We start from the raw sequence: 27,284 nt of genomic DNA on the forward strand, positions 1-27,284 counted from the left end.
AACTCAGTACACAGCCTCCTATGTCAACACTAGTTCTTCTCAAGGGTACGATCAGAAACAGCACAACCTCAGGACTACGCATGCCAGCAACGAGGGCAGCCTCAGAGCCTCCCCTCAGCATCGTAGTCCCAGGAGCACGACTAGCTCTTGTTTCTCCATCTAAAATTGTTATTAATGTGTCTCTGATGAGCATCTTTCCCTAAGGGCTTCCCGGCCCTTGAACAACTTGCATCTAAAAATACAGAACGTGCGTATCCTCTCTGAACCTACCATGGGCAATTTGGAAATCTCTATCTCCCGACGAGTATCTTTAGAAGAGGAGAGATTTACAGGGCAGTGTAGGAACATTTATTCATGCTGCACAAAGGCCGTTATCACCTGTATGCAAATCTGCTATCAGGCTGAAAACACTGTCAGAGAGTCTCAGTGGTAGTTTTTTCATGTCCCTTAAACAGATGCAGAGAAAAAGGGTTTGCAAGCTTCTTTGGATATCAAAGGAAAAGGGAGAGAGGAAAGAAAGCAACATGACGATTGTGCACTAAGAGAGATTTGAAAAAAGATCCTGCGGTTTGTTTTGCTAAATTATTGACGGTTCCCTGGCCAAAGCAGTGAGGTAGAAGGCTGGAGCAGCTTTACAAACAGGGCAGACCAGGAACGTACGTGCAAACAGTAGATGCTATCACCGCCAGCTGTGACACATTTTATTGTCTGCAAGTCACTGCATTCAAAAAAAAAAGAGGGTGTTGACCTCTCTTGCTCTTCCCAGGTTTTGGCAAGAAGCCCTGGAAGGGGAATCCGAGCCCTTTCCTCCACGGTCAACTCCATCAGCCTGGGGAGGGGCGGGCTCCTTCCTCCTCACTGCCTACCTGTCTTCTCACCCTCCTGATTCCAAATAAAGGGATGGACTCTGTTGCCAGTGGTAGTCACTCACCTTTCATACCACTACCTTCTTCTTGGAATGTGTTACGAGCAGTGGTCTGATCTTCTAAGTGTTCACTCCCACCACTTCCTGAAGAGGCTACACTGCTTTGTGGTGACAGGGGGGCATGATCGGATGGGAGGCACTGGGGTCCTCTAGCTCGTAAGTCCTCATGAGACATCCATCCATGTCCTAGAGGCTGGTTTGGCACATTCATGGGTGGGGTAAGGGACACAGATCGTTTCAAAGGGCTGTGGTGTGCCTGGCCTGAGAGAACTGGAAAAAAAAAATAAAATGAAATAGGTTATTCCCCCCCCTTTAGCCTGGGCCGCAGAAGAACCCACAGTACCTCTTCACCCTGAGAGATGGCGCTGTCTTATTACTGCATCAGTGGGCATGGGGTGGCCCTTCCCTTCGGGGTGATTAAAAAGGATGCTGTCTGTACCTCTGGGTGGGGTGGGCTTCTCCAGGGAGGCTACATCTATAGTGCCCAGACCTGTGCTTTTGTGGGTTGGGATCTGGGTTTAGTTCCAACTCTAGAAATCAGGATTTGGAGTAGTGGGCTACTACTACATAAATCAGGTGAGGCTTGACAGTCTGGCTAAGTGGCCATCTGCCAAGACTGAAAAGAACATGTCCTGGATAATTTTTTTTTGCAGGGGAGGAAACACACAAAACCCGACATTACCCATGTCATTAAGGGTGGACTTCTGGAAGGGCAGGCAGGCCGGTCATCATCGTTGGGGATCTTTGCTGGGCTGAGCTAGACGAAGTGGACTAGTCCTTCCAACCAGGAATCGGGGGAACCATCACCTCTGAAGGGGGTGCAGGCTCAGCGAGGGGCCCAACACTACCAGGGGTACGGGACACAGCAGCTGTGCGTGAAAGGGCCGATTCTTTCTCTTGACTTCACAGGTTAATTGCCAAACTTTATATTGAAAACACTTCCAGGTAACAAGGCGTTCATTCAGAAGCCAGTGGGGTGCTCTCAGTAAGCTGGGAATGGTTTCTACCAGCGTGCTCAGCCCTTCCGTGCAGTGGGCAACATCTGTGTAGCCCCCATTTTTAATTTCTTTTCCAGAAAACCAGGAAAAAGCAACAACTCACATATAACTAGCCAAATTAAATTGAGGTCATTCAAGGGAGGGATTTAACCAAAATCAACACCGAGGGAGCCGACGTTACCCTTGGTTGGTTTTTCTGGGCGTGTAAAGTGACAACCTTACAAAATAAGTCTATTCATAACTTTCTCTCTGCGCTGGCTACCGACAGGTCCAGTTTATTTTGACTGCTGCAGTGTTAACATGGAATTGAGCCACATGCATCTTTAAACATCTTTCAGGGAAGCCATTAAGTTCCATCTCAGGCTCTATCCCCTCCGATGAGGTATTTACTCTCCCAAGTCCGGACTAGCAATGCTTTGCTGACGTTCATCTTTGTGCGTTTTTTAGTCAGCAGACCTGACATCCCAATGTGAGAAGTTCTGCTTTCTGTTAAACCGCATTCTGGTGCGGCAGCACCCACATAGAGACCTGAACAGCAGGCTCCCTTGCCGCCCACTTAAAACGATAAAGACCAGAGCCAAAAGTCTGAGTGTTTGCAAAAAGTGTGTTTGGGGCAGTAGAGGTGAGGGCAGGCTGCTCCTGGTCAGCTGGCATTAACCAGGCCCTGAGAGCCATGGGGCTCACACCTCTGCTGTCAGTGTTTCCGTTTGGCTTCATGTGGCCAGAAGGGCAGTCTTGTGTGTGCAAGAGGGACAATCAGAAGGGCTAGAAACTTCCTTATTGACAAAAAAAGGGAGGGAAAAAGGGAGCTGCCGAGTTTAGTATCTGTAACCTGAGAAATATTTCTAATTTGGGTCGATTCTATCAAAGGCAAGGAATTATCATCTAATTTCAAAATATGCAAAGGGAACACTGTTAAAAATTTTTTTTGGATCCTAACAGGCTGAAACAGCTTGCATTTCCACTAAATAGACTATGGAAAAAACTATTTAAAAAGGCTCCCTGGAAAATGCATTGCTACCTGGTTGGATCCGAATTAGCAAGAGAAAAAGAAAAAGAAAAAAGAAAAAGCAGAAAAAGAAAAAGGAAGCAGCAGCAAAAATGAAGAGAGAAGCCAATAGGAAGAAAAGCCAGACATCCAGAAAATTCATTTCATGCCTGTCTAAGTATTTATACAAAATTGGTCAGACTTGTTCAGGGCTGCCCCAAGTGCTGGGACTTTCCAGGTTAGATGTCTTTGCTTCCTGGTACCTCTGCAACCATTTCAGAATATCTGGTAGATGATCTGAACGGTGCCAGCCAGGTGCGCCAAGAGTGGAAACGGGGGCTCCTCTTCACAGCCAGGATTAGAGTGAGCCCGAAACCATAAAAACAGGCCTTGCCAAAGAGAGACACACAGCTCAGAGCTGCTGGAACCCTTAGCATTCCACCTGGTTAGAGGCTATAACTGAATCCATAACCATGAGTGGTAACACTGCTAAGAGAGTCCCCGTTTTTGGATGTGGAGAACAATACCACACACAGGTAGCAGTTGAATTCTGTTATTAGATGAAGCCAATTTGCTTCTTTCCACCGAAAGTTTTCTTAAAATCCATGCTACCTCCCCACTGAGGGGTGTCCTTGGGGAGGCTGTCAGTGTCCAAGGAATCTACTAAATGTTTACCTAACTTCCCAGGACTTATAGGGATTTGTTCATAGAAACCTACATCCATTTCTTCATATATCCCTGAGCTTGACCGAAGCTACAGGGATTATGGCACAAACTTGGTTGGTCTCTGTCTCTAATAAAAATCAGTTATACCTGAGGTACCAGGACCTTTTCCCAGAGACTTTCTACCTAAGGCCCCACCCTGTCTGTATCATAGAGATTCCCACAGCTGGCACCAAACTCAGAAACGTCCCCTTAGGAGCGAACTTGCCATAGCAACCAAGCACAATGCCTCTCGTTAAGCTTCTGGTTTGGTTTGCAGAGAGGGCCGTGAACTGAGAGCCAGCGGGGGCCCACACCTACATGAAAGCCAAGTTGTGCGGGGCAAACACCTCATTTCTCCAAAGGGAACTGAGGCCTGGAGGCAATACAGGCTCACCTTCCTGTGGGAAGGAGACTGGAGCAGGTGACAGGTCACCTGCCAACAAGGCCACTTTGGCGTGAAGACAAATCTTCAGGTAGAGGTAATGGTGACCACGGAGCCGAATTTGGTATTGCTTCAGGTGCTGGAGTACTTTGTTCGGCATAAAACAGCAGAGGAAAGAATAAAACGCCATGGACAGAAAGAGTGTGAGAAAACAGGCCACACAGCGGTGGAATGAATGAGGTGGCCCGGGGCAAAGGGTGGATGGCTGTCCCTTGGCTCCTTTTTCTTTTCAACCAAAAGAACTCATCTGAAGTGGTGGTAAATAGAGGAAGAATGGATATTCAGGCAAAAATAAATAAATAAAATTCCTTTCCCTGTGAGTAGGGAGGGGAGAGCAGTGAAGTGAAGCTTCTGAGAAGCTCTTCACACTGCGTTAGCTGCCCCAGAATAACTCTAGCTAGAAGCAGACCTTTTGAATGTTCTCACTTGCTGACTGCTGCATGCCAGACAACAGCAGCGCTCCATTCAGACTTAAGCTGCCCCAGAGTAATATTCAAACGATGCAGAATTAAGCACACCTTGCAAAAAAATCTCACTATTGATTAGAAGTTGGCAAGTTCCAGCTGAACCGAGGTCCTGAATTTTGTGACTTTATAATAATGAGCGTTGGAGGGACAGCATATTTCAGGGGGGATTCATTCTAACAATTGCCCAGGGCGGCAAAATTGTGACTCTTGCTCTTGAAAAAACTGAAGCTAGAACTTAATACTGTGTAGAGTATAGAGCCCGTATCGCTTATATTTTTAGGAATAGGAAATCTCAGGTATGTACACATACATATGTATGTATGTGTACATATGACAGTAGAGTACTATAATAGTTGGAACATTTATAACTTCAAGTGAACTAAAAATAAATAATAAATATTGAGCAAGTCTAGTTGAAATATGGGAAAAGCAGCTAAAAGTAATCTTGCTTCAGCCGTGGAGCAGTATGAAGTGAGGACAGAGGGGCTTATAATCCGGCAATAAACTCTGTCATACCATTCGGGGCCAGCCGCTGTCTCTGACCTCCTTTAACCTTATGATTTCTTTTTCATCTCCAAGCATCTTTCATGAGACTACTTTCAACACATTTTTAGGGGAAAATACGATACCTGGTGCTGGGTTCTCTTCTTTTAAGTATTTTCTTGAAAGCCTGGAAATCAGATTTCTTTCCCCTTTCCTTTTCCAAACTTAACTTTGCCTTGATTTTTAGCTACTGAAATAAGGTTCAGGAAAAGACTTTTCCAGATAGACTCTTTTAAGAAAATTAGGTATAACTACTTCTCCTGCCTTCTAATATGACAAATGATGGGGTTTGTGGAAAGAGGAAGGTTTGGGATACAGGCCCAGCTTTTCCTTGGTCCACTGTTAGGTTAAGAATTGTACCCCACTGTCAAGGAGTGAAGTGATCCTCATACACAAACAGTTTGGACGACTGAAGCTCAACTCTTACACTGAAACTTTATCCTAACAAACGGTAATGGAGATCTTTCAAAGATACATTGCATACTTCTCTGTTCTCCTTAACTTTATACAGTGAATGCAAGTAATGCTTTAAAATTAGTATTATGAGCATAGATTAATAACATTTCAGAGCTGCAAGGCCCTGAAAGGCAATGTAATCCAATAATCCCTATGTTGTGAGCTGGGGGCCCCTGGGTAGTGGAAGGACCTGGGAATCCCTACGTGTACCGGTTAGTAGATGAGACGCTGTGCTATACGTGGTTTTTATACGTATGTAGAGAGTATTAAAATTAATAAAATATAAATTCATTTATATTTGCTGAATTCATAGCTCTTTTTGTCATTTTTTTCATCATCAGATTTGAAGTACAATTATCGTTTTACGGGGATCCCAGTTTTTTGTTGAAAACTGAGGCCCAAACTCAATAAATGACAGAGATGACTGCTATTCTCTGCTGTGTTTGCTGAGTTCCACGGGCACCTAGTGGCCTCGGGGACTCGTATGCTTAAAGTCCTCTGGTGCCTTGCACAGTTATACTACCTCCTCAAGTTCACTCCACCACCAGGTCTCATTGCTACCACTGTGAGTTTCCACCTATCTCCAGGCTCAGCATTTTGCCCTGGAGTCTAAAATCTAGACTGCTGAAGCTGATTTCCTTTTCAATAAGGGCATTAAGTACACCCATACTCCTAATGTCATTCTCTTTCATCAAACCCAATAACCTGTCTTCTCAACCCAAGGTTGGGCTCTGCAGCCTCACCAGGCCCTCATGAGTTCAGCCACATAGACATGATTTGCAATTTCACTCTTCTTTCTTCTTAAGCCAGTCTCTCCATTTCTAATTCAAGAAGTTGGCCTTCACAGAAAAACTTAATGCTTTGTTAATTTTTCAAATTCTAGACGCTCATGTGACAGAACTCAATCTAATTGCTAGTATGACTAAACTTTACAAAAACAACTCATTCTAATTTAGGGATTTTAAAAAGTAGAATGAGGAAATCAAACATTTGCGTATTATTTTTTAAATATTAACTTAGAATTTCTTTCCCGAACGAAAAGGTCCAGGTCAATTCCCTACTCGGGTGATACATGTTACGTGTGTCAACAGGCTATGAAAAAGCACGGGGAATATTCTACTTACGTGTTGTTAATGGTGTACTTTAACGATATTTTTTAGACCTACTCCCAAAAGAAATTCAGAAGTATCAGTAGAAGCTTTGCTGAATACACCGATTTGAGAGTTTTGCTGCAGGAGGTGGTTTGATACTTGTCAAGTTTAAAGGAGAAAAAGCTGAAGCCATCACTAGCTATAAAATAGCTATGGCTATTGTTTCAAAGTTACTGGGGAGAGTGTTTCTGTTCATTCCCTTAGTTCAGGCCTGCTTAACAGGCATCTTTCGGGTGCCATCCCAAGAGTTTCTTCTGAGAACACTGACTTCAGGGCATCTAAGGAACTGTTACTAAAGGCTTTCCATTTTCAAAGAGTAGAGTTCTGCTAACACCACTAACACCTATGCATAATTCTAGGCATTTGCTTTTTAAAAAAGCCAACATCTTTGAGTAAGGCTCAGTGGCGAAACGACATTAGACCCTGGATTCCTCTTCTTTAGTTGGTTTTGTGGTGCCACAACCAGTAATCTGAGGCCCTGTGGTGGGAATCTTGGGGGAAGAAAAGATTAATAGTACTGCAAGAATACATTAAAAAAAAAAAACCAAAAAACTTGGGTATTTAATCAGTGACATCATGCAAAAAAAAGACAACACCAGTCACATTCATGGCTAAGAACAGATTTGTGTCGGGGGTTGGAGGGGGAAGGGAGTATTAATTATTACGGTTAAAATTAACATGCTCCATCTCATTGCTTCAGGGAACAGATTAAAAGCAAATCTGAAAGGTTATATGCCTCAACTCTGCATGCTTGTGCTCTGCTTCTTGTCCAAAAGTTTAGAAAACCAGTGCTCACAACATCTGGACACCAGAAGATGATTCCCCCAAACAGCTTTAGACTCCACCTCATCCTGGGGGAAGAAGAAAGGGCATGCTACAAAGCAAAGACGTAGGGGGCGGACCGGGTGTTCCCGACAAGCCCAGGGAGGAAGCCACCCGCTCTCTGAAGAGAAAGCATACACTCGCCTACGCCACAAAACAAAACAAACGGAGACTCTAGAAGAAGACAGAGCCGCAAAGAACGTGCCAACAGGGCTGACAAATACACACTGCCCAATCTCTTTCTCCCCGTTCAGTCTCATTTTCATACCATATTGAAGTGAACACGTTCTGACGCAGGGAAAAGCACCTGGAGAGGTTTTTCCATGATGTGAGTCCTTGTCACTGGTGTCAGCCCTTATGACTCCACAGAAGGCTCGGCCTTTGGGCAGAGCAAAGATGTATGTTTCTGCCTTCACATTATCACTTAAACATTTAGGCTTTTAAGAAGTAAATTGGAATGTTTCTGGCAGACTTTTATTGCTGCATTAATCTTTTGTACATTTCATTTGTCCTCTTTTGTCAGTTTCTATAATGGCAAAACTGGGTGTCATCCAGTAGAAAATCTATTTTAGAAAACTGCTGTTTGACTTTACATCGTCATTCTTTATAAGTTAGACAAGAAGCCAATATATACATTTGATAGAAATCAGTAGAATCTTACAAGTAGAACTTCAAATCAATCAGTCCTAAAAGGAAACTGCCCAAATCCTCTCATTCCATTCTATCAAAACCAAGGACACCAACTATGGAAGTAACTTGACACCACTGAAGCGGATGTTTCAGCCAATTCGAGGGACTGTAGAATCAACCCAGCCATTTCTAAGGTTCCTGTATATTGGGTTCACTTCTACTTTCCTGAATTATGTTCCTTTTCATATCTATAGTTATACCTATATGTGCTTAACCCTTAGGCTTCTTAGACCTTAGGTTTGTCCGTGGAATTTCTACCCATGTGGTGAGTGAAGAGTTTAGACAGAGTTGCAGAATTTGAATCATTCTGATTATGACACCAAGTAAAGAAAATATTTGAGTCAAGCAAGTGGCCACGAGTGGACTGAAGCAGCTATTTCCTTTTTTCTTTACCAGTGTGTCCATAAAAATGCTCCAGTCACTGTGTTTAAGGAAGAGAGTGGAGAAACTCAGAAAGTTAGATGTTTGATGACAAAACTACCCTCCTACCCCTTTCTTAAAAGATAACTCTCAAATTGTAATCACTGTTAGCTCACATGTCTATCCAGGAAGTGCTTCTTAGGTTTACAAAATGCACTGTCCATCCTGTGTTTAGCACTCCCCGGCCGCTGACTGAATGCGGGTACCAGCAAAGCAATCCAAGTTTGGAACTGCAATAGCCAGGGTTTCATGATTGAGCAACCAAGCCCCGCCTCAGAGCATCAGTCCCAGGGCCACTACCAGAGTCACTGAACAAATCATCAGGGTATCCTTTTGCATCTTGACACCACCAGCAGCAGTTGTCCAGAGGAGAAGGGGGTCACACTTAAAAGGGGCTTACAAAGGATATTTTGGAGTCTTGTCTACTAACTCCTGTCTTGAGCTGAACTACTGGCAAAGTCTTCACTGCCACTGGAGCTTAAAAGGCTCCCAGATAAGAGGGCAAGGTGGCTCTTAAATGCAACAGCAGTGATTAGGCAAGGACTGGCATCATTAGAAGATGCCAAAATCCTACTGCCATCAGGGTCTCAACTCAGCACCAGCCAAACGCAGGACCGGTGCCAGGATTTCAGAGTGTGAAACTCTGAACTTGGCCTTGATTAAGCAGCAATCTTTTTTCTTTTCTTTCTAGTGTTAGGAGACGGGTTATAAATAATTAGAAATGTATTATGCAGTCCTGACTAATTCTTAACTTAGTTCCTTGATAGAAGAATGAGAACTGGAGATTCTCAGCATTTCGGCCGGCAATTTACTGATGAGGGAATTGGTTCTTGTTTTCATTAAAGCATTCAATCTAAATGTCAAGTGTAACAATACACATAAATGACCATTCAAAAAAAAAAAACCCACAATTTGAGCTTACACTGCTAATTAGATTATTGGGGGGGTGTTAATTAAGAGAAATTGGATGGTTTGGGTTCTCCTGGTTTCTTAATTATATTTGATTGAATCACCATGTGATTCAAGACAAGCTACTGAGGCTTCATGCATCCCAATTCCCACCTTCTCTTCACCTTCAGCCTCTTCTCAAATTTAAACTGTCACAACCTGACCCTGTGGGTGTTGGGACACAGTGAGATTGGTACTGTGTTTGTAAAATTGATTTACTGCGGTCTGTAATTACACATAACGATTTGAATTTTTCACTTGGCACTGCATTTTTCATTTAAACCGGACCGTTATTCTCTATCCCAGAGAAACAGCGTTTACATAATTGCTCTCAACTCATCGACTTGGGTATTATAAATCAGTCCTGCAATAAAAGACTTCCAGAGACACTGCAAGCATGAGGTTCCTGGCATAATTCAGGCCCCAGGACTGTTCTAGTTTAAGGACAGGAATTGAACAGCATTCATTTCTTATTGGATATGAGATGGGGAGGGCTGTCTGGAGCCTTAAGATCTGGGCAGCAAAGAGAACAGGCTGTAGGGCGATCAGGGGGGCTGGGCTGACCCCAGACAACCAGCTCAGATCCACAGGTCTCTTTGCTTGTCTACTTCTATGTCCACCTTGACCTGCATACAAACTATACAGTGTGTGTTCCTTTATTATGTCTTATATATCACTGATCCTCCGTATTCACAGATTCTGTATTTGCGAATTCACCTACTTGCTAAAAATTTCTTGTAACCAAAAATCAACGTTCGCAGCATTCTCATCGTCATTCACCGACCTGTGCAGACTGGCAAAAAATGAGTCCTTGGAGCACGTGTTCCTGGCTGGAGTCAAACAGGCCTTGTTGCTCAGCCTTCCCATGTCAGTTCTCATACTGTAAACCAGTGTCCCTTACAAGGTTGTTCAGCACCATGTTTTTCTAACTTCGGTGTTTTTCGTTGGTGATTGACTGTTTAAAATCGCCCCCAAGTGTAGGGCTGGTGTGCTGGCTAGTGTTGCTCAGTGCAAGAGGCTGTGATGTGCTTTAGGGGGAAAACACATGTGTTGGACAAGTTTTGTTCAGCATGAGTAAGAGTGCTGTTGGCCTTGAATGCAGATATTAATGAATCAACAATATGTATTAAATAAGATGTCTTTAAACATATATAAAATAATGTTATGTATTGATAGGTTAATGAAAATGTCATGAGGTTTGCAGGAACCTAGTCTAGTATTTCCCCTAGCAGCAGGGGGGTTCAGTGTTGGCTAATTCAGTGTTCACAGGGACTTCACAGAACATCGGCACTGCAAATAATGAGAACTGACTAATATAGTTATGGATACAATTCTTCATTCCGTCTTCCATCCTGAAGCCTTTTTTGTCTTAGGCTAGCAGTTCTCAACCTTGGCTGCACATTCAACCCCTCTGGAGCCTTAAAAATAATCCCAATGGGCTTCCCTGGTGGCGCAGTGGTTGAGAGTCCGCCTGCCGATGCAGGGGACACGGGTTCGTGCCCCGGTCCGGGAAGATCCCACATGCCGCGGAGCGGCTGGGCCCATGAGCCATGGCCGCTGAGCCTGCGCGTCCGGAGCCTGTGCTCCGCAACGGGAGACGCCACAACAGTGAGAGGCCCGCGTAGCTAAAAAAAAAAAAATAATAATAATCCCAACGCCCAGATCCCAGCCCAGACCAAGTAACTGAAAATCCCTGTAATGGAGTCAAAGCATTCATACTTTCTGATGCATGTGAGTGGTTTTAATGGCTAGCCAGGCTGAGAACCACCGTCCTGGGCTGTCTTCTTACCTCAGTGTTCCCCTCAAACTCTGCCCACATCCTGGACATTGCAAACCTCCCCAGGTTGGCCGCCTGGTCTTAATAAAATGCCCCCAAAGAATGGGCACTTTTTTACTCTTTAAGTCACTTCAAAAGAAAACATACACATCATCGCTTTGGCTTCACGTGCAGAATTCTGCTCAGGGTCTTCAGCCCAGGATTTTATCACTCTTGTCCTGCCCTCCAGGTAAAATAGATATTTTGGAACCAGAATTCCAATGTGAATGATATCTGGGCAGAAATTTCTAAAGACTCCCTATACAATGTTTTGACTCCTGGGCAATAGTGCCTGCCTCTTGCTGTGGCCATTTCATCCTTGCTAGGCAGGAAGAGAGGGTCAGGGGTCAGCCTCAGGCTCTCTCTGGACATGAATCAGCTGCAGAAAGCTCTGAGTACATTCTCTCCTGGTCTGGAAATTCGGTAGGTGAGAGCATAACTGATTCACAAGCAGCAAAAAATGTGTTCTAGATCCATGAACCGGCAGCATCAGCGACATCCGGGAACTTGTTAGAAAGGCTGGACTCTCAGGCCTCACCCCAGACCCAGAATTAGGACCTGCATTTTAAGATCCCAGGAGATTTGTGTGCACATTCAAGGTTAAGATGTACTGGCTACACACCCAGCTCTGACTTACTGCCTTGACACCTGTTCTGTTGACACTGGGGGAGGCATCATCTACAGGAAATGCAGCCTGCTGAATAAGAATTTGGGATTTGGGTTGGAAGACATGTGGCCATTCTGTGCCTCAGTTTTCTCCAGCAGTAGCTATCAAAGGCTCCATCATAAGATTGCTGAAAAATTAAATCATTTACTGTACATGAAAGTGTTTTTTAAACTGTGAAGTCCTACAGAAATATTAGTTATTAGTTGTCAGAGTAAGAATAACCCAATATAAACCAACACTGCTAACTGAAAGATCGACTCAAAGTACTAGCCAGTCTAATGACATTCACAGAGCATTTTCAGTGTATTATGTGCAGTATGAAAAATATCTCTGATTGCTGGATAGTGTTTCACAGATTTACAAGAGATGAATTTTCTACCATGGGCTGTCATACCAAAAGAAGTGTCTTCCTTGTTCTTTCAGAATTCTTATCTACAGACAATCTTTTCTCTGCCCCAATCAGAATAACGTTCCTTTGATTCAGACTCAACCTGGTCTTTCCTTTCCTCCCACTCATTTTAAGTGTTCGCGTTTCATTTCCATTTTGGAGGGTCAGGGCACGTGAATCACCTTCTTTTCCATTAATGAAAAGAACCCCTCGGCTTCCCTGGTGGCGCAGTGGTTGAGAGTCCGCCTGCCGATGCAGGGGACACGGGTTCGTGCCCCGGTCCGGGAAGATCCCACATGCCGCGGAGCGTCTGGGCCCGTGAACCATGGCCGCTGAGCCTGCGCTCCGCAACGGGAGAGGCCACAACAGTGAGAGGCCCGCGTACCACAAAAAAAAAAAAAAAAAAAAAAAAAGAAACCCTCTCGAGATCTTCTCTTTGTCCTGATAGTGGTAAGCAACACCGATTGCCAGAAGTCCTTATTGAAGATTCTAAGTACTTCCATTATATTTAGAAATTCAAGCTAAGAACGTATAACACAGCTAGGTGACACTGGGTTCCTCATATGCAAAACAAGGAGGCTGGACTAGATGAACTCCTTCCTTCATTCATTCCTCAGACATTTGTTGGGTGCCCGTGTGTCAAGCTCTACAAGCTGAGGGCACAACAATGAAAAAGCCATTACAGCCCAGAGGATGATCTCTCAGCCCCTCTCTAAGCCAATCGGCTATGATGCTATTAGCATATTTATGCAGTGCCATTCTCATTTGGACAAGACATTTTCCTCGCATTGTTTATTTCCCCATATTTTTAAAAAAGTCTGCCTTGTAATACTGATAGGACATCCGGCGAGGGTGTCAGGGTAAAGGAGCTGCCAGCTGCTCACCGCAGGCTACATTCTGCACCAGGGAAGGCACTAACTGATCTCATCCCTCCCCTTCCTGGCTCATCCCAATGCTCTCCTTTCTCCCGCACATTTTAGGCTTTCATGGAAGGGTGACTGAAGGAATGAATGCTCTGTCTCTTTAGTCTCTTTCTTTCTTCCCGGCCCTAGGCTGGGGATACTGTACTGTCCTTTCCCCAAACACAACCCAAAAGCACATCCTTAGGACCACCTTTCCCGAACCTTCTCCCTGAAGAGGAGGCCACACGAGGGTGAGCACAACCGCAGCACCAGCTACCATCACTAAGGCCGGCCGAGTGTCGGGCACTGCCAGATGCGCCCTCACATTGTTCCAGTCACTCCTCATTTAATGCCTTATGCGGTGGGTTCTATCATTACTCCTCCCCCACGTACAAACACACAAACACACGTTTCACCGGGAGGAAGCTGAGGTGCAGAGGGTAAGGGGCTTGGCAAAGATCACACAGCTAGGAAGGGGCGAGGGCCAGGTTTCAAAACCCAAGCTTCTCTGACTTGCAAGCTTCACTTGTGTTCTTCAGCCCAACTCCACACTGTTTCTCATGGAAGAAAGAACTCCAGCCCTGACACTGGGCCTTGACACTGAACACTCAATATCCAAAACCCCGGGCAGGTCCACTGCCTCCTCATTCAGGGTCTCATAGTACTCATCTGGAAAATAGTTAGAACAGTGATAATACCTCTCCTACATACCTCCCAGGGTTGCTGTGGGATCACATGCTGTCCGTATTATCCATCCATCCATCCATCCATCCATCCATCCATCCATCTATCCATCAATCCAATACTCGCTGAGCATCTGCTCTGTGTTAGGCATATGCTGGGTATTAGGAAGGATGAGGAAGGCCCTCTAAGATGATGTATGCAAGATCCTTTTGAAATACATTTTTTACCTTTAAGCTAACTGCCTTATTCACTCACTCATCCAACAAACACTTAGCTAACGTTTCTATGCACAGGGCACTATGCTAGTGACTAGGGCTACAGGTGCCAAAAAAGAGAATAATAAAACACAGGGCGGCACAGATGCAAACAGTATCTTCTATCACTTATTAAGCCATCACCTTCTATCATTCAGAAGCATACAGCTGCTACGAGCTGTAAGGCATTGTTAATATTTTAAGTAACACTTTGCATGAAGGTGAAGAATTGCTGAAGGAAGTAAAAATTTTAGGTGATTTCAATTTCAATTAATTTGCTACAGTATCTCAAGGACTAATCAGAGTTTTTGAGGAGGTGGTAATGCACCAGGACCAAGACGCCTCTCTGAATCCTGGCTCTCCATTTGAGAATGACAGTGTCAGGAGAAATGCATAAAAATCAGAAAAGCTCTCCTCTTCTCTCTTGCTTCTATGGTAAATGTGCATGTTGTTTCTTTGGCTATTCCATGCAGTCACTTAAAATCCGCGGCTCTGAGTAGCATGAAGATTCCCTATAACTGAATTAGAAATCACCTGCTCAGCTGCCTACGAAGCATCTCTTTTCCACTTGGGCTTTCCCTGACCGGCTCACAGAGCTTATGGTTTTGGTCTTGTGTGGGTGTTCTGAGGGCAGAGTCTGATGAGCATTTGCATCAAAAAGCCAAACCAAGATCCTTTCATTTTGAATTAAAGGCTAGAGGGAATTCCCTGGCAGTCCAGAGGTTAGGACTCCATGCTTCCACTGCAGGGGGCACATGTTCGACCCCTGGTCTGGGAACTAAGATCCTGCATGCTGCACAGCATGGCCAAAACAAACAAACAACAAAAAAAATTAAATGCTAGAGGAGCAGCAGACTTAAGAGAAACAACCTAGTTTTCATTCCCCCTTCAAAGATGTAAGATAACCATGAAGTTTCCCTAAACAGAAAGCTGTGATTCAAGAAGCATCCCCATAAAATGAACACTGACTCACCAGGTGCCCAACAGGGTGGGTACAGAGCTCCTCATTCCTGAGTCAAGCCCTTAAGAGAATTGGTTTTTAAAGTCTTTATTGAATCGGTTACAATATTGCTTCTGTCCTTTTATGTTTTGTTTTTTTGGCCATGAGGCATGTGGGATCTTAGCTCCCCGACCAGGGATCGAACCTGCACCCCCTGCATTGGAAGGCGAAGTCTTAACCACTGGACCGCCAGGGAAGTCCCCCTATGTTTTATTGAAAAGTCGTTGTTGTTGTTTAGATACCCAATGGAGTTGGTCCTGATGGGGTTTTAAAGATGGTGTTGCATTTATTAGGCCCTTCCTGAAAGAATATTATTTTCAGAAGACTGGAAGGTGTCAGGAGCACCACAATTTGTTTTCCTCATTTATTTAGTCCCCAACTATCTCAGAATTCCAGAACTTTAAAAGAGGAAAGGACTTCTTTAAGAATATGATTTAGAAATCATCTAGTCTACCCCCTTGCCATTTTATCACTTAAGGAACCAGAGGCTGAAAGAGATAACAGCAATTGCCAAGGTCACTCAACAAAATTGATATTGAAGCTAATACTAGAGCCCCTACGTTTTTGGTCTTTATCATTCAAGTTATATCAATGGTCATTAGTCTTTATATCAATGTCATTGATAGAGAGGGGGAGATTAATAGATCTGCGATTTAAAACAGATAATCCCTCGTTTAACAACCAGAGTAACACACTGCAGGACCCCAATGTTGAGGCCTATGTACAACGTCATAAACAATGTAACCCAAACACAGCAGGGTCTAGGGTCTCCAAAAACAACAGTATGCCATTGGGTTTTTCCAGAAGCAGAGCTGTTGCATCTTCACAGTGGGTTGGCATTTTCCAGTTCTGGGCACTCTGTGCACCTGTTTTTCTCATATTGGCTGCCCACCACTGTTCAGCCATCCGCCACTCAAGACCTGCTACAGGACGCTCTTGTTTTTGCCAAAGTGGTCAGAGAGATTGCCAGCACTGATGTGAAGTCAGGGATTGTCTGGAGATTGCAAAAAGCAACACCTTCTTCGGCCAGAATCTTCACCAGTGGAAGGCTGGTTTCTCTACTACAGTTAATCCTATTAATCAGTTTGGGTTGTATTTATTTAATTCTGTGGTTTTTATTGTGACAATATATTTATGCAGATGTTTAAAACTGGGATGTCTATATGTATACCTGGAAGCCATCATTTATATACCTATTTATCTAATGAGTTGACCAATCTGCCATTTGAAAAGACTGGGCAATTTCACAGGGATGTCACTATCGTAACACCTGGGCCCTAGAGATGGTTATTTATTGACACTTGGTAATTATCAGAACCACAGAATCTGTCATTTTAGAGCCTGCAAAAGCTTCAGGGATCATTTAATCAATCTTTCTGTTCTCCCCAGCCTACTTTCCAGATAAGACAATGGAAACTGAAGGAAGGTAGGTGACAGGCAGAAGGTCACATTATGAACGAGGGGAACTAGTTCCAGGAGTGCTTCTACTAGGAAATGGGATCTTCAGGCAGTCTCTTACCTTTCAAATGCAGACCTTAATTTAACCGAAACAGGTGACATCCTATTAGTAAAGAGAGTTATGGTGGGAAGATCACTATCAGGAAAAGTTTGGGCTTGAAGAAGGTGCTCTAGGGGAGGTAAGATATTTCAGATGCTTCTCATTAAAGATTTTAACTTAAGAGATAGATTTGTCCCCATTTAAAATCAATGGCTGTGAGTAGCATAAAGTTTGGTTTCAATACTTAATCTTCAAAGATAGAAATAATTATGCTTAAGATAGTTATCATTTATTGGGCTGTAAGCATTGTACAAAGAGATCTATATTACATGTCATTCATTCATGCATACATTCATTAAGTATTTATTCAACACCCATGATACGCCAGGGAGTGTTTTGGACAGTAGGCATACTATAGTGAACAAGGCCAGGTCCCTGGCCTCTTGGAATCTATAATCAAGTGGGAGAGATAGATAATAAACAAATCAACAAGTTAAAATAGACTTCCAACATATGGAGATGTTACCGTTCCTTCGGGAAACTCATTAAAAAGACAGCAAAGGCATAAATGCACAAGGAAAAGGACACAGAGAAATGACAGGAGATGACAATGGGTATCAGTAGACCACTGAAATCAACAAAATTTTGGAAGCTGGGAAACAGAAGGACACGAAGGTAACTGACTCAGTAGACCAAAGAAAGGGGACACATATGCCCACAGCAATGGAAGCATGACAGTTTACGCTGCAGAATTCCCAAGAAGATTAGGACTCCAAGATCAGGTACCTCTGAAGGCAGGGGTGCTGGGAGGGGCTGAAGACAGGAGGTTTGGTAGAAAGTATGTCTAAGGTACAGGGACAACCTCAGATACTCTCTCCCACCCCACAAAATCAGGCAACTATCCTATCTTCTTAGCATCTTTCTCCTGACAGCCCCCAGGACCCAGGCAGCCAGGCCTGTATCTTCCAGAAGGAGAAAAGGATTCCTCTAGGGGAAATGGACTAGTTCATGAGAAAAGAATTACAGCTGTGAGTCCCCAGGAAACAGCCTGGCCAGGCCCAAACAGATCTCTTCATGGTGAAATTCATACACACAAGTTCTAGTGCCTTCCTTTTAAATGAAAGGACATTTGCTTGAGATACAGGGTCCAAAACAAACAGAAAAATTAACTCAAGGAAGCACAGATAATGTTGGGAGCTGAAAAAGACTCCAAAACTCAACTGTAACATCTTTAGAGATATTAGAAAAGGTTTGCACTCATGAAACAAGAACATAATGCAATACGAAAAGGAACATTCAAAGAACAAGAACACTTGCCATTTGAAAATATAATAGCAAAAATTAAAAATTATATAGTAGGTGTAGAAGATAAAGATATCAACCAGAAAGTAGAACAGGAAGACTAAAAGTAGAGCAAAAAGATTGAAAACAAGAAAGGGAAAGTTAAGGAAATTAGATGATCAAAAGAGAAAAGCTATTATCTGATTAAAATCAGAGAGAATTATTTTTAAAATTTGAGAAAATTTCCTAGAACTGAAGGGGCACAAGTTTTAAGATCAGGAGGGTTGGTGTAAAATCTTTGTCTTCAAAAAAAAGGACTGTACTTAGGCTCAGAGAGGAATTTCACAATCACTCATGGGTGGGGATTATTATCCCCTTCTTAAATATGAGAAAATAAAGGCCAAGAGAGCTTAAGGCATCTCTCCAAGGTCACACAGCTAGTCAACAGTGGAACTGGGAATCAGTGGAATCAGTCAGACCCAGGTTGGTCTGACTCCAAAGCATGTGCTCTGAACCACAAGTGGATATTGCCTGAGACCTTTCTGGACTCTGATTCTGCCATCAGTGTAAATTAGCAACCCTGCCAGATCCATTCTACCAGAATGTGTTCTTGAATTAGCCAAAGTATAACAGAGGAGGGAACGTTGAGAAATATGGGATTATTTGCCCAAACTCTCCCTTCAATCGTAAAAACTAGGCCACCTCCATGGATAGATTTGGGTGGTGATGCAAACCGGGGCAATTCAGGAGAGTCAGACTCATATTTGAACTGTGGGACTTGAGGAAAAGCAAACTTCTCCAGCACCAAAGGAAGACCCAACTCTACTTGTGATGGGCTTAGAGATCAGGTTCCCAATGGGATCCTTATGACCATCACGGATTTGTTTGAGGTAGAAATTTCATCAAAGTCCCCATTGGAAAGATGTGGTGTTGGGAGTCTATAGATTTTTTTTTTAATTTTTAAATTTAATTTTATTTATTTTATACAGCAGGTTCTTATTAGTTATCCATTTTATACATATTAGTGTATACATGTCAATTCCAATCTCCCAGTTCATCCCACCACCATCACCACCCTTCCTGCCACTTCCCCCCCTTTGGTGCCCATATGTTTGTTCTCTACACTTGTGTCTCTATTTCTGCCCTGCAAACTGGTTCATCTGTACCATTTTTCTAGGTTCCGTTAATATACAATATTTGTTTTTCTCTTTCTGACTTACTTCACTCTGTATGACAGTCTCTAGGTCCATCCACGTCTCTACAAACAACCCAATTTCGTTCCTTTTTATGGCTGAGTAATATTCCATTGTACATATGTACCACATCTTCTTTATCCATTTGTCTGTCGATGGGCATTTAAGTTGCTTCCATGACCTGGCTATTGTGAATAGTGCTGCAGTGAACATTGCGGTGCATGTGTGTTTTTGAATTATGGTTTTCTCAGGGTATATGCCCAGTAGTGGGATTGCTGGGTCATATGGTAATTCTATTTTTAGTTTTTTAAGGAACCTCCATACTATTCTCCATAGTGGCTGTATCAATTTACATTCCCACCAACAGTGCAAGCCGGTTCCCTTTTCTCCACACCCTCTCCAGCGTTTGTTTTTTGTAGATTTTCTGACGATGCCCATTCTAACTGGTGTGAGGTGATAACCTCATTGTAGTTTTTTTTTTTTTTTTTTGCAGTACGCGGGCCCCTCACTGTTGTGGCCTCTCCCGTTGCGGAGCACAGGCTCCGGATGCACAGGCTCAGCGGCCATGGCTCACGGGCCCAGCTGCTCCACGGCATGTGGGATCTTCCCGGACCGGGGCACGAACCCATGTCCCCTGCATCGGCAGGTGGACTCTCAACCACTGCGCCACCAGGGAAGCCCCTCATTGTAGTTTTGATTTGCATTTCTCTAATAATTAGTGGGAGTCTATAGATTCTTTACATCGAAGACAAATCTGGCTTTCAAGCAGGCTTCTTCTAGAGTTCTAACCGCTCAACCAAGGGCCCCAAGTCTTTGCCAGTCTAGATGATTCCAACAGAATCTAAGCTGATTGATTTAAAAGAGGGAGGGGCAGAGGGGAAAGGTATTTCTCTGTACCCTCTTCCCAAAGTCAGGATTCTTAAGTGTTTTGTATCTCTCAGCCCATGTCATTTAGGTGGCAGAGAGGTCTCATAGGGTCAACATCTCCAGAAGTAAATCAGTTACCCGATATGATGAAGTGGAGTTGAAAAAACTGACCTGCGGGCAAAGCAATCTCCTGGGTCAAGGAATTTCAGCAGCCCTTTTGCTTGGAGTCACACCAGTTTGAGAGTTTGACCCCTGAGTGTATGAAGCGTCTTGCTCCTAAGCCAGTGCAGGGGCAGCCAAAAATACAAAACCTGTGTTAGGTATAGGAACATATCTTTGTTCTCAGCCACTTGGTGGCTATTTTTCCAGTGTGAAGACCTAAGAAGTAAGCATGAAATCCTTTACTTGCTCTGTCCTTTAAGAAAAAGCACTTGTTTCTCATGTTGACCTTTCTAAAAAGTTTGTTCACGCAACTGCAAAAGGATGGAAGGCAGCTCACAGGCAGACGTGTGGACGTGAATGAGGGGATGGTCACGAGCATGACCCTGGCGTTGAGCTACCCGAGTCGAGCACTTAAAGAGCTTTTCTCTGAGCAACTGCTTCTCCAGTACCCCATAATTAGCCTGCTCTCTGAACTGCATACAGATGGAGTGGCTGGGGAAGAGGATCAAGAGAATAACTCTAGAAGCAAATAAAAATTATGCAGCTGTCTCCAGCTAGAGAGAGATCATCACCAACAGAAAATTAGGGAAAGAACTGTGACCATACAAAGCTTTAAATTCTTTCTCACACATCGCACAGATTAAAAAGAAAGCATTCAAGCAACACATCTTTGCTTGCAAGACATCCACCCTCGCTGACTATTGACAAAACTCATTCCTGAACAGCCGTGAGCTATATGACAAGGCTTACCTTGAATTTAGGGTCTGCAGCTCAGATCCCGATTCAGGGACTGGCTGACCTCAGTCACACTGTCAGCCTTATAACCAAACTAGAGACACCCTTGGGAATCAAAACCTCTCAGGCTTTGTAGGGGAGCCCACAATGCTTTGAGATTCCAGGTGAATTTGGAGCTACCTTGCCAAAATGTAACAAACGGTCATTTTTAGCCAAAGATGCCGTTATTGTACTTGCAGTGAGCTCTGACTTTTACAACAATATTTATGTATAACATTCAGTCGGGATATTGAAATTATCCTGCTAAGCCTGTCCGAGTTAATAGCCATATTGCAGGCACCAATTTCTCGGATAACGATGAACATGGGTGAACAATCCCCTTTCTCACAAACTGTCTCCCTGAGGCCTAATGACTACTCCAAAATTCTTCCAACTTTCCGAACATGCTGCAGTCCTGAGCTCCCTCCCAATGCACCCAGTGGATGCAGACCAGGCGTCATTCTAGCCAGGCCCTCACGTCCACATCTTTTCTCAGCAAGTTCTTTCTCCAGCTCCTGAAAGTATTTGGGAAGGCTACATTCTCTGTGTTTAGAAATGCAGCTTGAGGTGGGAATTAGAGACACCTGCCCACTAAGTCTGGAAGCATAGAATGAAAGCACCATACAGGATCCTTAGGGGTCATCCAACCTCATGCCTTGATAAAGAAGAGTTCCTGACAGTGCAGGATCCCACACTGAGTTGGAGATGGAGTGACTTTCCTAGGCCACTACTCTTTCCTTCCAAACACTCTGCTCTCTCGGGACTGGCCACACTTCCCTAGCCCGCAGCTATATGCATAGCCTCATTTATCTCTATTAAATCTTATTCTGTTACTTAAGGATCATTTTAATAAATGTGAACAATATCCTTACACTTATCGCCAATTTAAAAAGTTATTCCTGTTAGCAGTGGATCCCAAAGAAGCAACAACAAAATTTTACCTATTCTTATTCTTTCTTTTGCTTCTGGCCCATTTTAAGCTATTTAGTAAGATACATCACTGCAAAATGGGGATATAGGTATTTGGGGAAGGCAGCTCTCTACAGAGCTGACTCAAAGTATCTTGATTTCAATTGAGCCTATTGGAAGAGCCGTGTCATAGAGCTGCCCTAGGAAGCCTATTCCACCCTAGTTTACCGCAGAGCCTGGGCTGGTGGATGAACCACCCCTTACTTGTATCAGCATTAACAACCAGTGCAGAAATAATAATAATGAGGGCTATTATCTGTTGAGTATATCCTATTGGCAAGTGCTTTACATGCATTTTTCATTTAATCCCCACAACCCTAAGAAGCTCTCTTAACTCATCTTCACTTAACCAACTTACTGGACCAACCGGTACTTTCCATTCCCTTCCAACTATTCACAGATGCCCGTGGCTCACGGACTCTTTACAAACTAGAATTTACTTGTGCACTTCTGCTCCCATCAGCTGACTTATTGGTGTACCAAGAGAAGGTTGAATTTGTCACCAAATCTATTTATGCCAGTTGTACTTACTATTGTAAATGTATCACTTTAAAAAGTATAACAAATAACATATGAATTATAAATAAAGTTAACTGCTTAAAAACTTTGTTACAAGCTTTAGAAATATCCATTGTTTTACTTAAAAAAAATCTACTGTTGAATTCAGTGTTAGTGAGGAAAGTATAAGCTAAATTATAAAAAGAGAAAAACCAGAATCTAGAAAGATTCTGTGCTCTGTTTTTGCAAATGTCTTCAAATTCCCGTTCCATTTTAAGGAAGACAGACAATAATGCAACAAGCGTGTGATTTATACAGGAAAAACAAATAGCAGCCTCAGTCAGGAACCCTATCCTCAAAGAAAGGACCATCTCACGATACAAAAGATGGCACATGAATGTATTTACACTTTAAGTTAAAACAATATGTTTAAGGTCTTACGCCTTTTTTATGATTTCCTGCTTTAAACAGCTATTGCAATTAACACATCAACCATCCACCCTATCAAGCCAATTAAGAGATCTCCTACCGAAATGTATTCCCATTTTATGGATGAGGAAAGGAGGTTTGGAGGTCAAGTAACTTGTCCATGGTCACATACCCAGTTATTGGTGGGGCTGGAATTTAAAACCAAGACATCTGACTTCAAAGCCAAGTTCTTGATTTTGATCAAGACTGCCTCATCAATTATACCCCAAACTTGAATATCTAAAATGCCACTTATAGCCTTATAATTCCCTTTGCATTGCAATGTCCTACTGTGCAAAGGAGAAGGCTAAAGTATAAAATAATCTGTTATAAATTTTTAGCTCCATATGGGTTTTGCTGGGCTTTTCCAAAAGGATACATCTCAGCAAGGCTGGCTGTGAAACAAATCTCTAAAGCAAACCCTGTGCTCTCATTGGCTCTACTCTCTAATTGTAGCCACGGAATTTGTCTATGGGAATGGTCCAGACTTTTGGCAAAGAATGATTATCCCAGGGTATGTTGGGAGTTTTAGCCTTTCTCCAATCCACAAAAATCCTTTATAGCACTTTCCAGATTTTGGAAGCCCCCTGCCTACCTCACTTCCCCATCTGCATATCCCTTCTCTTACTTGACTTACACCTGAGATTTTCTAAGACCGTATTTTACCTAACAGAATGTCGAGGACTGGGGTGGGGGTAGGTGATGGCAGGAATGATACCTACAGTGTTCAAGAGTTAGGAAATATACCTCAGATTAATAGTAATTGCTTCTACTAAAATTTACCCTCACCTGTCACCATGAAATTCAAGGGTTTAATTTGCTTAATGTTAACAACATCCAAGATAAGCTACACTCGTGATACATCTTTCCTCAGTGTAACCTGAGTTTGTCCCCAGAAGTCTTAAAAGTGAGAAAAGAAAAAAAATAAATAAATGCAAGATTAGAAGACTTTTTTGTCCCATTGTTCGTGGAGTAGCCACTGTTAGACTATAAATCTTGTGAAATAATAGAAATTCTAAGACTACAGGGCTCAGAAAAAGTCTTAAAGGAGCCAGGCTGTTCATCTTCTTCCTCCCCTCTTCCAGGCTAGTCCAATTTAAGCCATTTATTCCAGCCAGAATCCATCCTATTTTTGAAGTACAGTGGGGAATTAGAAACACTACTGCCTTCCTCTGGAGCTCATCTAGCGTTTAATAACCCTCACTGTCATTAGAGTCTAAAAAACTCCTCCTGGATAGGGGCCGGATGGTACAGCCTCATGACCCAAGGCATGTGTACCATGGAGGTCTTTGACTTTTCCCAAGCAGCGGGATTTCCGATGCATAATAAACTAGCAGGCTTCTTGCTTACTATAGTGTTTTTTCTGATTGTTCTTCCCCAAGCCCCAGAAAACAAACACTAGACACAGTGAGGAAAAGCACCGTCCTGTAAAACCTTTGGACTCTTGGAAACAGGAGAAGGATCAGGCAGTGGCAATATTGGGTCCTCTGAGATATCACTGAGCCATCTTCACAATGTCATATCAGGAAGGCCAGGGCCATATTTAAAAAAAGGTTCCCCCAAAGGGGAAGGAAGCTGAAGCTAAAAATATATCATGCCAGCTGTTATAAATGCTTCTCAAAGGAAGCAAAGCAACTAGAGTTACCTCTTTGAAGAGCAAATGAGGGGTTAAGGATCTAAGGGAGTTTTTCAGTTACATGCCAGGTTGGCTACGTTTTGGGGAGGAAGAAATTTTCCACCAAGAAAGAAAGTCTGTTGGTAAAAGACAAAATAATTCCATGAAAATTTTAAAGGAACTCCAAAGGACACCAGTGGCTCCTAAGGCTTAGGATGGGGATGACCTGCAGCCTGCAAGACAGAAGCAAGGTCTCCAAGCCTTGCCCCTCTTTTCAGTTTCCAGGAGACCACTTGCCAAGACCTCTTCTTATCAGGCCTGCCCAAAGTTGAGTGTTCTCTCTCCTCCCCTTGAATATTTGTGTTCTAATGGTTTTTTACAGGATGGCTGGAATGAGCTCGAAGTAGCTGGCAGCCTTGTAAGAAAATGTGAAGGGCAGAGAGAAAAGGACATCTTGCGCCAAACGGGTATCTTTGAAAGAGCTGGCCTTGGCTGCCTAAGGGGCTGATGGAATTGGTTTTTTTTTTTTTTCAGTTGCAGATTCAGGGTTCCCAAAGGAGCCCCATTTCCTGAGACCCACAATATTCCTCCTTTTCACCTTGCCCTGCTGAAGTAGTTTTGTTTCAGGTGTTGGCTCTCTGGGGCCTAGCAGCCATCCTTTCCATGAAGGGATGGACCCTCCACCCTGCAGGAAGGCTGAGAGACAAGGATCCAAGTCCAAGAAATATCAAGGTACAGGATGCCCCAGTAGTTTTTACATTTTAACTTTCAATTTGAAATAATTACAGATCTACAAGAAATTGCAAAAATACTACATAGAGAGGTCCCATGTACCCAACCCCCAGCATCGCCCAAGATGACATCTTACACAACTGTAGTGTATTACCAAAACTAGGAAACTGACATTAACACGACACCCTTAACAAGACTATAGACCTTACTCAGATCTCAGCAGTTTTTGTACACACTATTTTTTTGGTATATATTTGCACATCTTATTACCTATATAAATTCATATAACTACCTCCACAATCAAGATCACAGTATGTTACTAAAAGTCCGTTAGTATTGAGACCAAGTTGGTAACGTAGGTCAGGATGATGACAGAATGCTAAATGATCAATGTTATTGCCAAATATTTAGCGAATTCCCAAGGACACTTTCTTATTTATTTTGGAAATTCATTAATTTCGTGAACAACTGCCTAGTGAGCCCAGGAATTTATTAAGTCCCTACTGTTCAGCAGACGTTTCTGGCAGGGCGGGCAGACAGGCTTCAGCTCACATGCCATCTCTTATTGAATTATAGCGGCTGCCTTGAGGGGCATATTGAGGAAGACTCAGAGGCCACATCTGGGCTTAGCAGGAGACAGCCATTATCTAAGAGATGCTCTACCACAGGAGAGTGGCAGCTAAACACGTGCCAGGAATTTGCCATCTCCAACATTTCTGTGACTTTTTGAGGGTGTTCAAGGTGCTGGGAAAGAGGGATAAAGAAGACAAAACCCCTGTCCCCAAAGAGTTCATAATCAGGAAGGGGAGGCAAATATGTCAACCAAGAACTGGGACACAGAGTGCTCAGTATATGAGTCAGTGCAAAGCAAGCATACTTGGGGTACAAGACTTGGATGGTCTGTGACGTTGGTCAAGTTGCTTGGCCTCTCTGTGCCTCGGTTTCCTTATCTGTCAAATGGGAATAACAGTAATAGCCACATTGTGGGATTATAAGAATTAAATGAACTAATATTTATGTAAAGCGTTTTGAAGAGTACCCCATGTAGTAAGCACGATGCAGTGATTACTGTTAATTTACTTTTCATGATCTATGGTACCCCCCAAATTTTAATGTATTGCTTTTATCATCAGAAAAATCAATTTAGATTAATAAAAGAAATACTAAGGTTCCAAGCTACACCGTGAGACTGTAGAAGAACTGGGCAGTTCAAATGGAGCACTTTGGAATAATTTCTGTAACGCAAAGTCTCTGAGTTCTTGCCTCAGTCTAGGCTAGCAGAGGTTGGCACGTTTTCAAATCCAAATGTAAAGAATGCTAAGAAAAATCATGTATTGGCAATGATTTGAATAGAAACAAGTTCCTTTCACTTGTAACTGCAGCACATAGTTTTCTCCCAGGTCAAGTTCTGCCAGTGAAGAGTAGAAAACGGTTAGAAAGTCAGTCTGGGGCAATGGAGGTGGCACTGACCTCTCCACAGTGAAATTCTGTGGGCTCTTAAGAAAACCTGGATGGTTCTTTTCCTGGACAGTTTCCTTTCTCTATGGAACACTTGAGACAGAAAGCAAACCTAAAGGTGCTAAGCCAGGTTCTAGGCATGTTGTATTTGGAATTGCTTGTGATGGTCGATACAAAGGCCATGATTTATGACAGCCAATACCTTGGTCCTTTCTGGTCTCACAGGCTCATGATGAAGAACCTGCACATTCTTGCTGTCAGTCATCAGACCCCTGAGTGGCCTTAAAAGGAGGGCTAGGTACTGAAAATAGATTCTCCCCTCTCGTCTGGAACACCTTGACGCTCTCCAAAATGACGCTTCATAGACTCTCAATTGTCCCAACCCATTCTTCTCTTATCTCATGGAAGAAAAGCCCCAGCTCAAAGATCCTGTGAGCTCTCATTTGATTTAACTTCTGTAATCAATAAAAGGTACCCTCTCCTCTGTCTAAATGGATGAAAAT

General features: G+C 43.2%; 1 protein-coding gene across 2 annotated transcripts in view; it reads right to left on the reverse strand.

The window, feature by feature from the left end:
- Nucleotides 1–27,284, reverse strand: part of SAMD4A (sterile alpha motif domain containing 4A) — a 229,014-nt gene that overhangs the window by 48,542 nt on the left and 153,188 nt on the right. Inside the window, exon 3 of one of the 2 annotated variants that reach the window (XM_065871207.1) lies at nt 932–1,195. The exons of the other annotated variant lie outside the window; for it this stretch is intronic. Within the exon in view, the coding sequence (XP_065727279.1) occupies nt 932–1,195 (264 nt within the window). The remainder of the gene's footprint in view (nt 1–931; nt 1,196–27,284) is intronic. 2 annotated transcript variants of the gene reach the window in all.

Source organism: Phocoena phocoena, chromosome 2 (genome assembly GCF_963924675.1).
Source record: "Phocoena phocoena chromosome 2, mPhoPho1.1, whole genome shotgun sequence".
In the NCBI taxonomy this organism is placed as follows: Eukaryota; Metazoa; Chordata; class Mammalia; order Artiodactyla; family Phocoenidae; genus Phocoena; species Phocoena phocoena.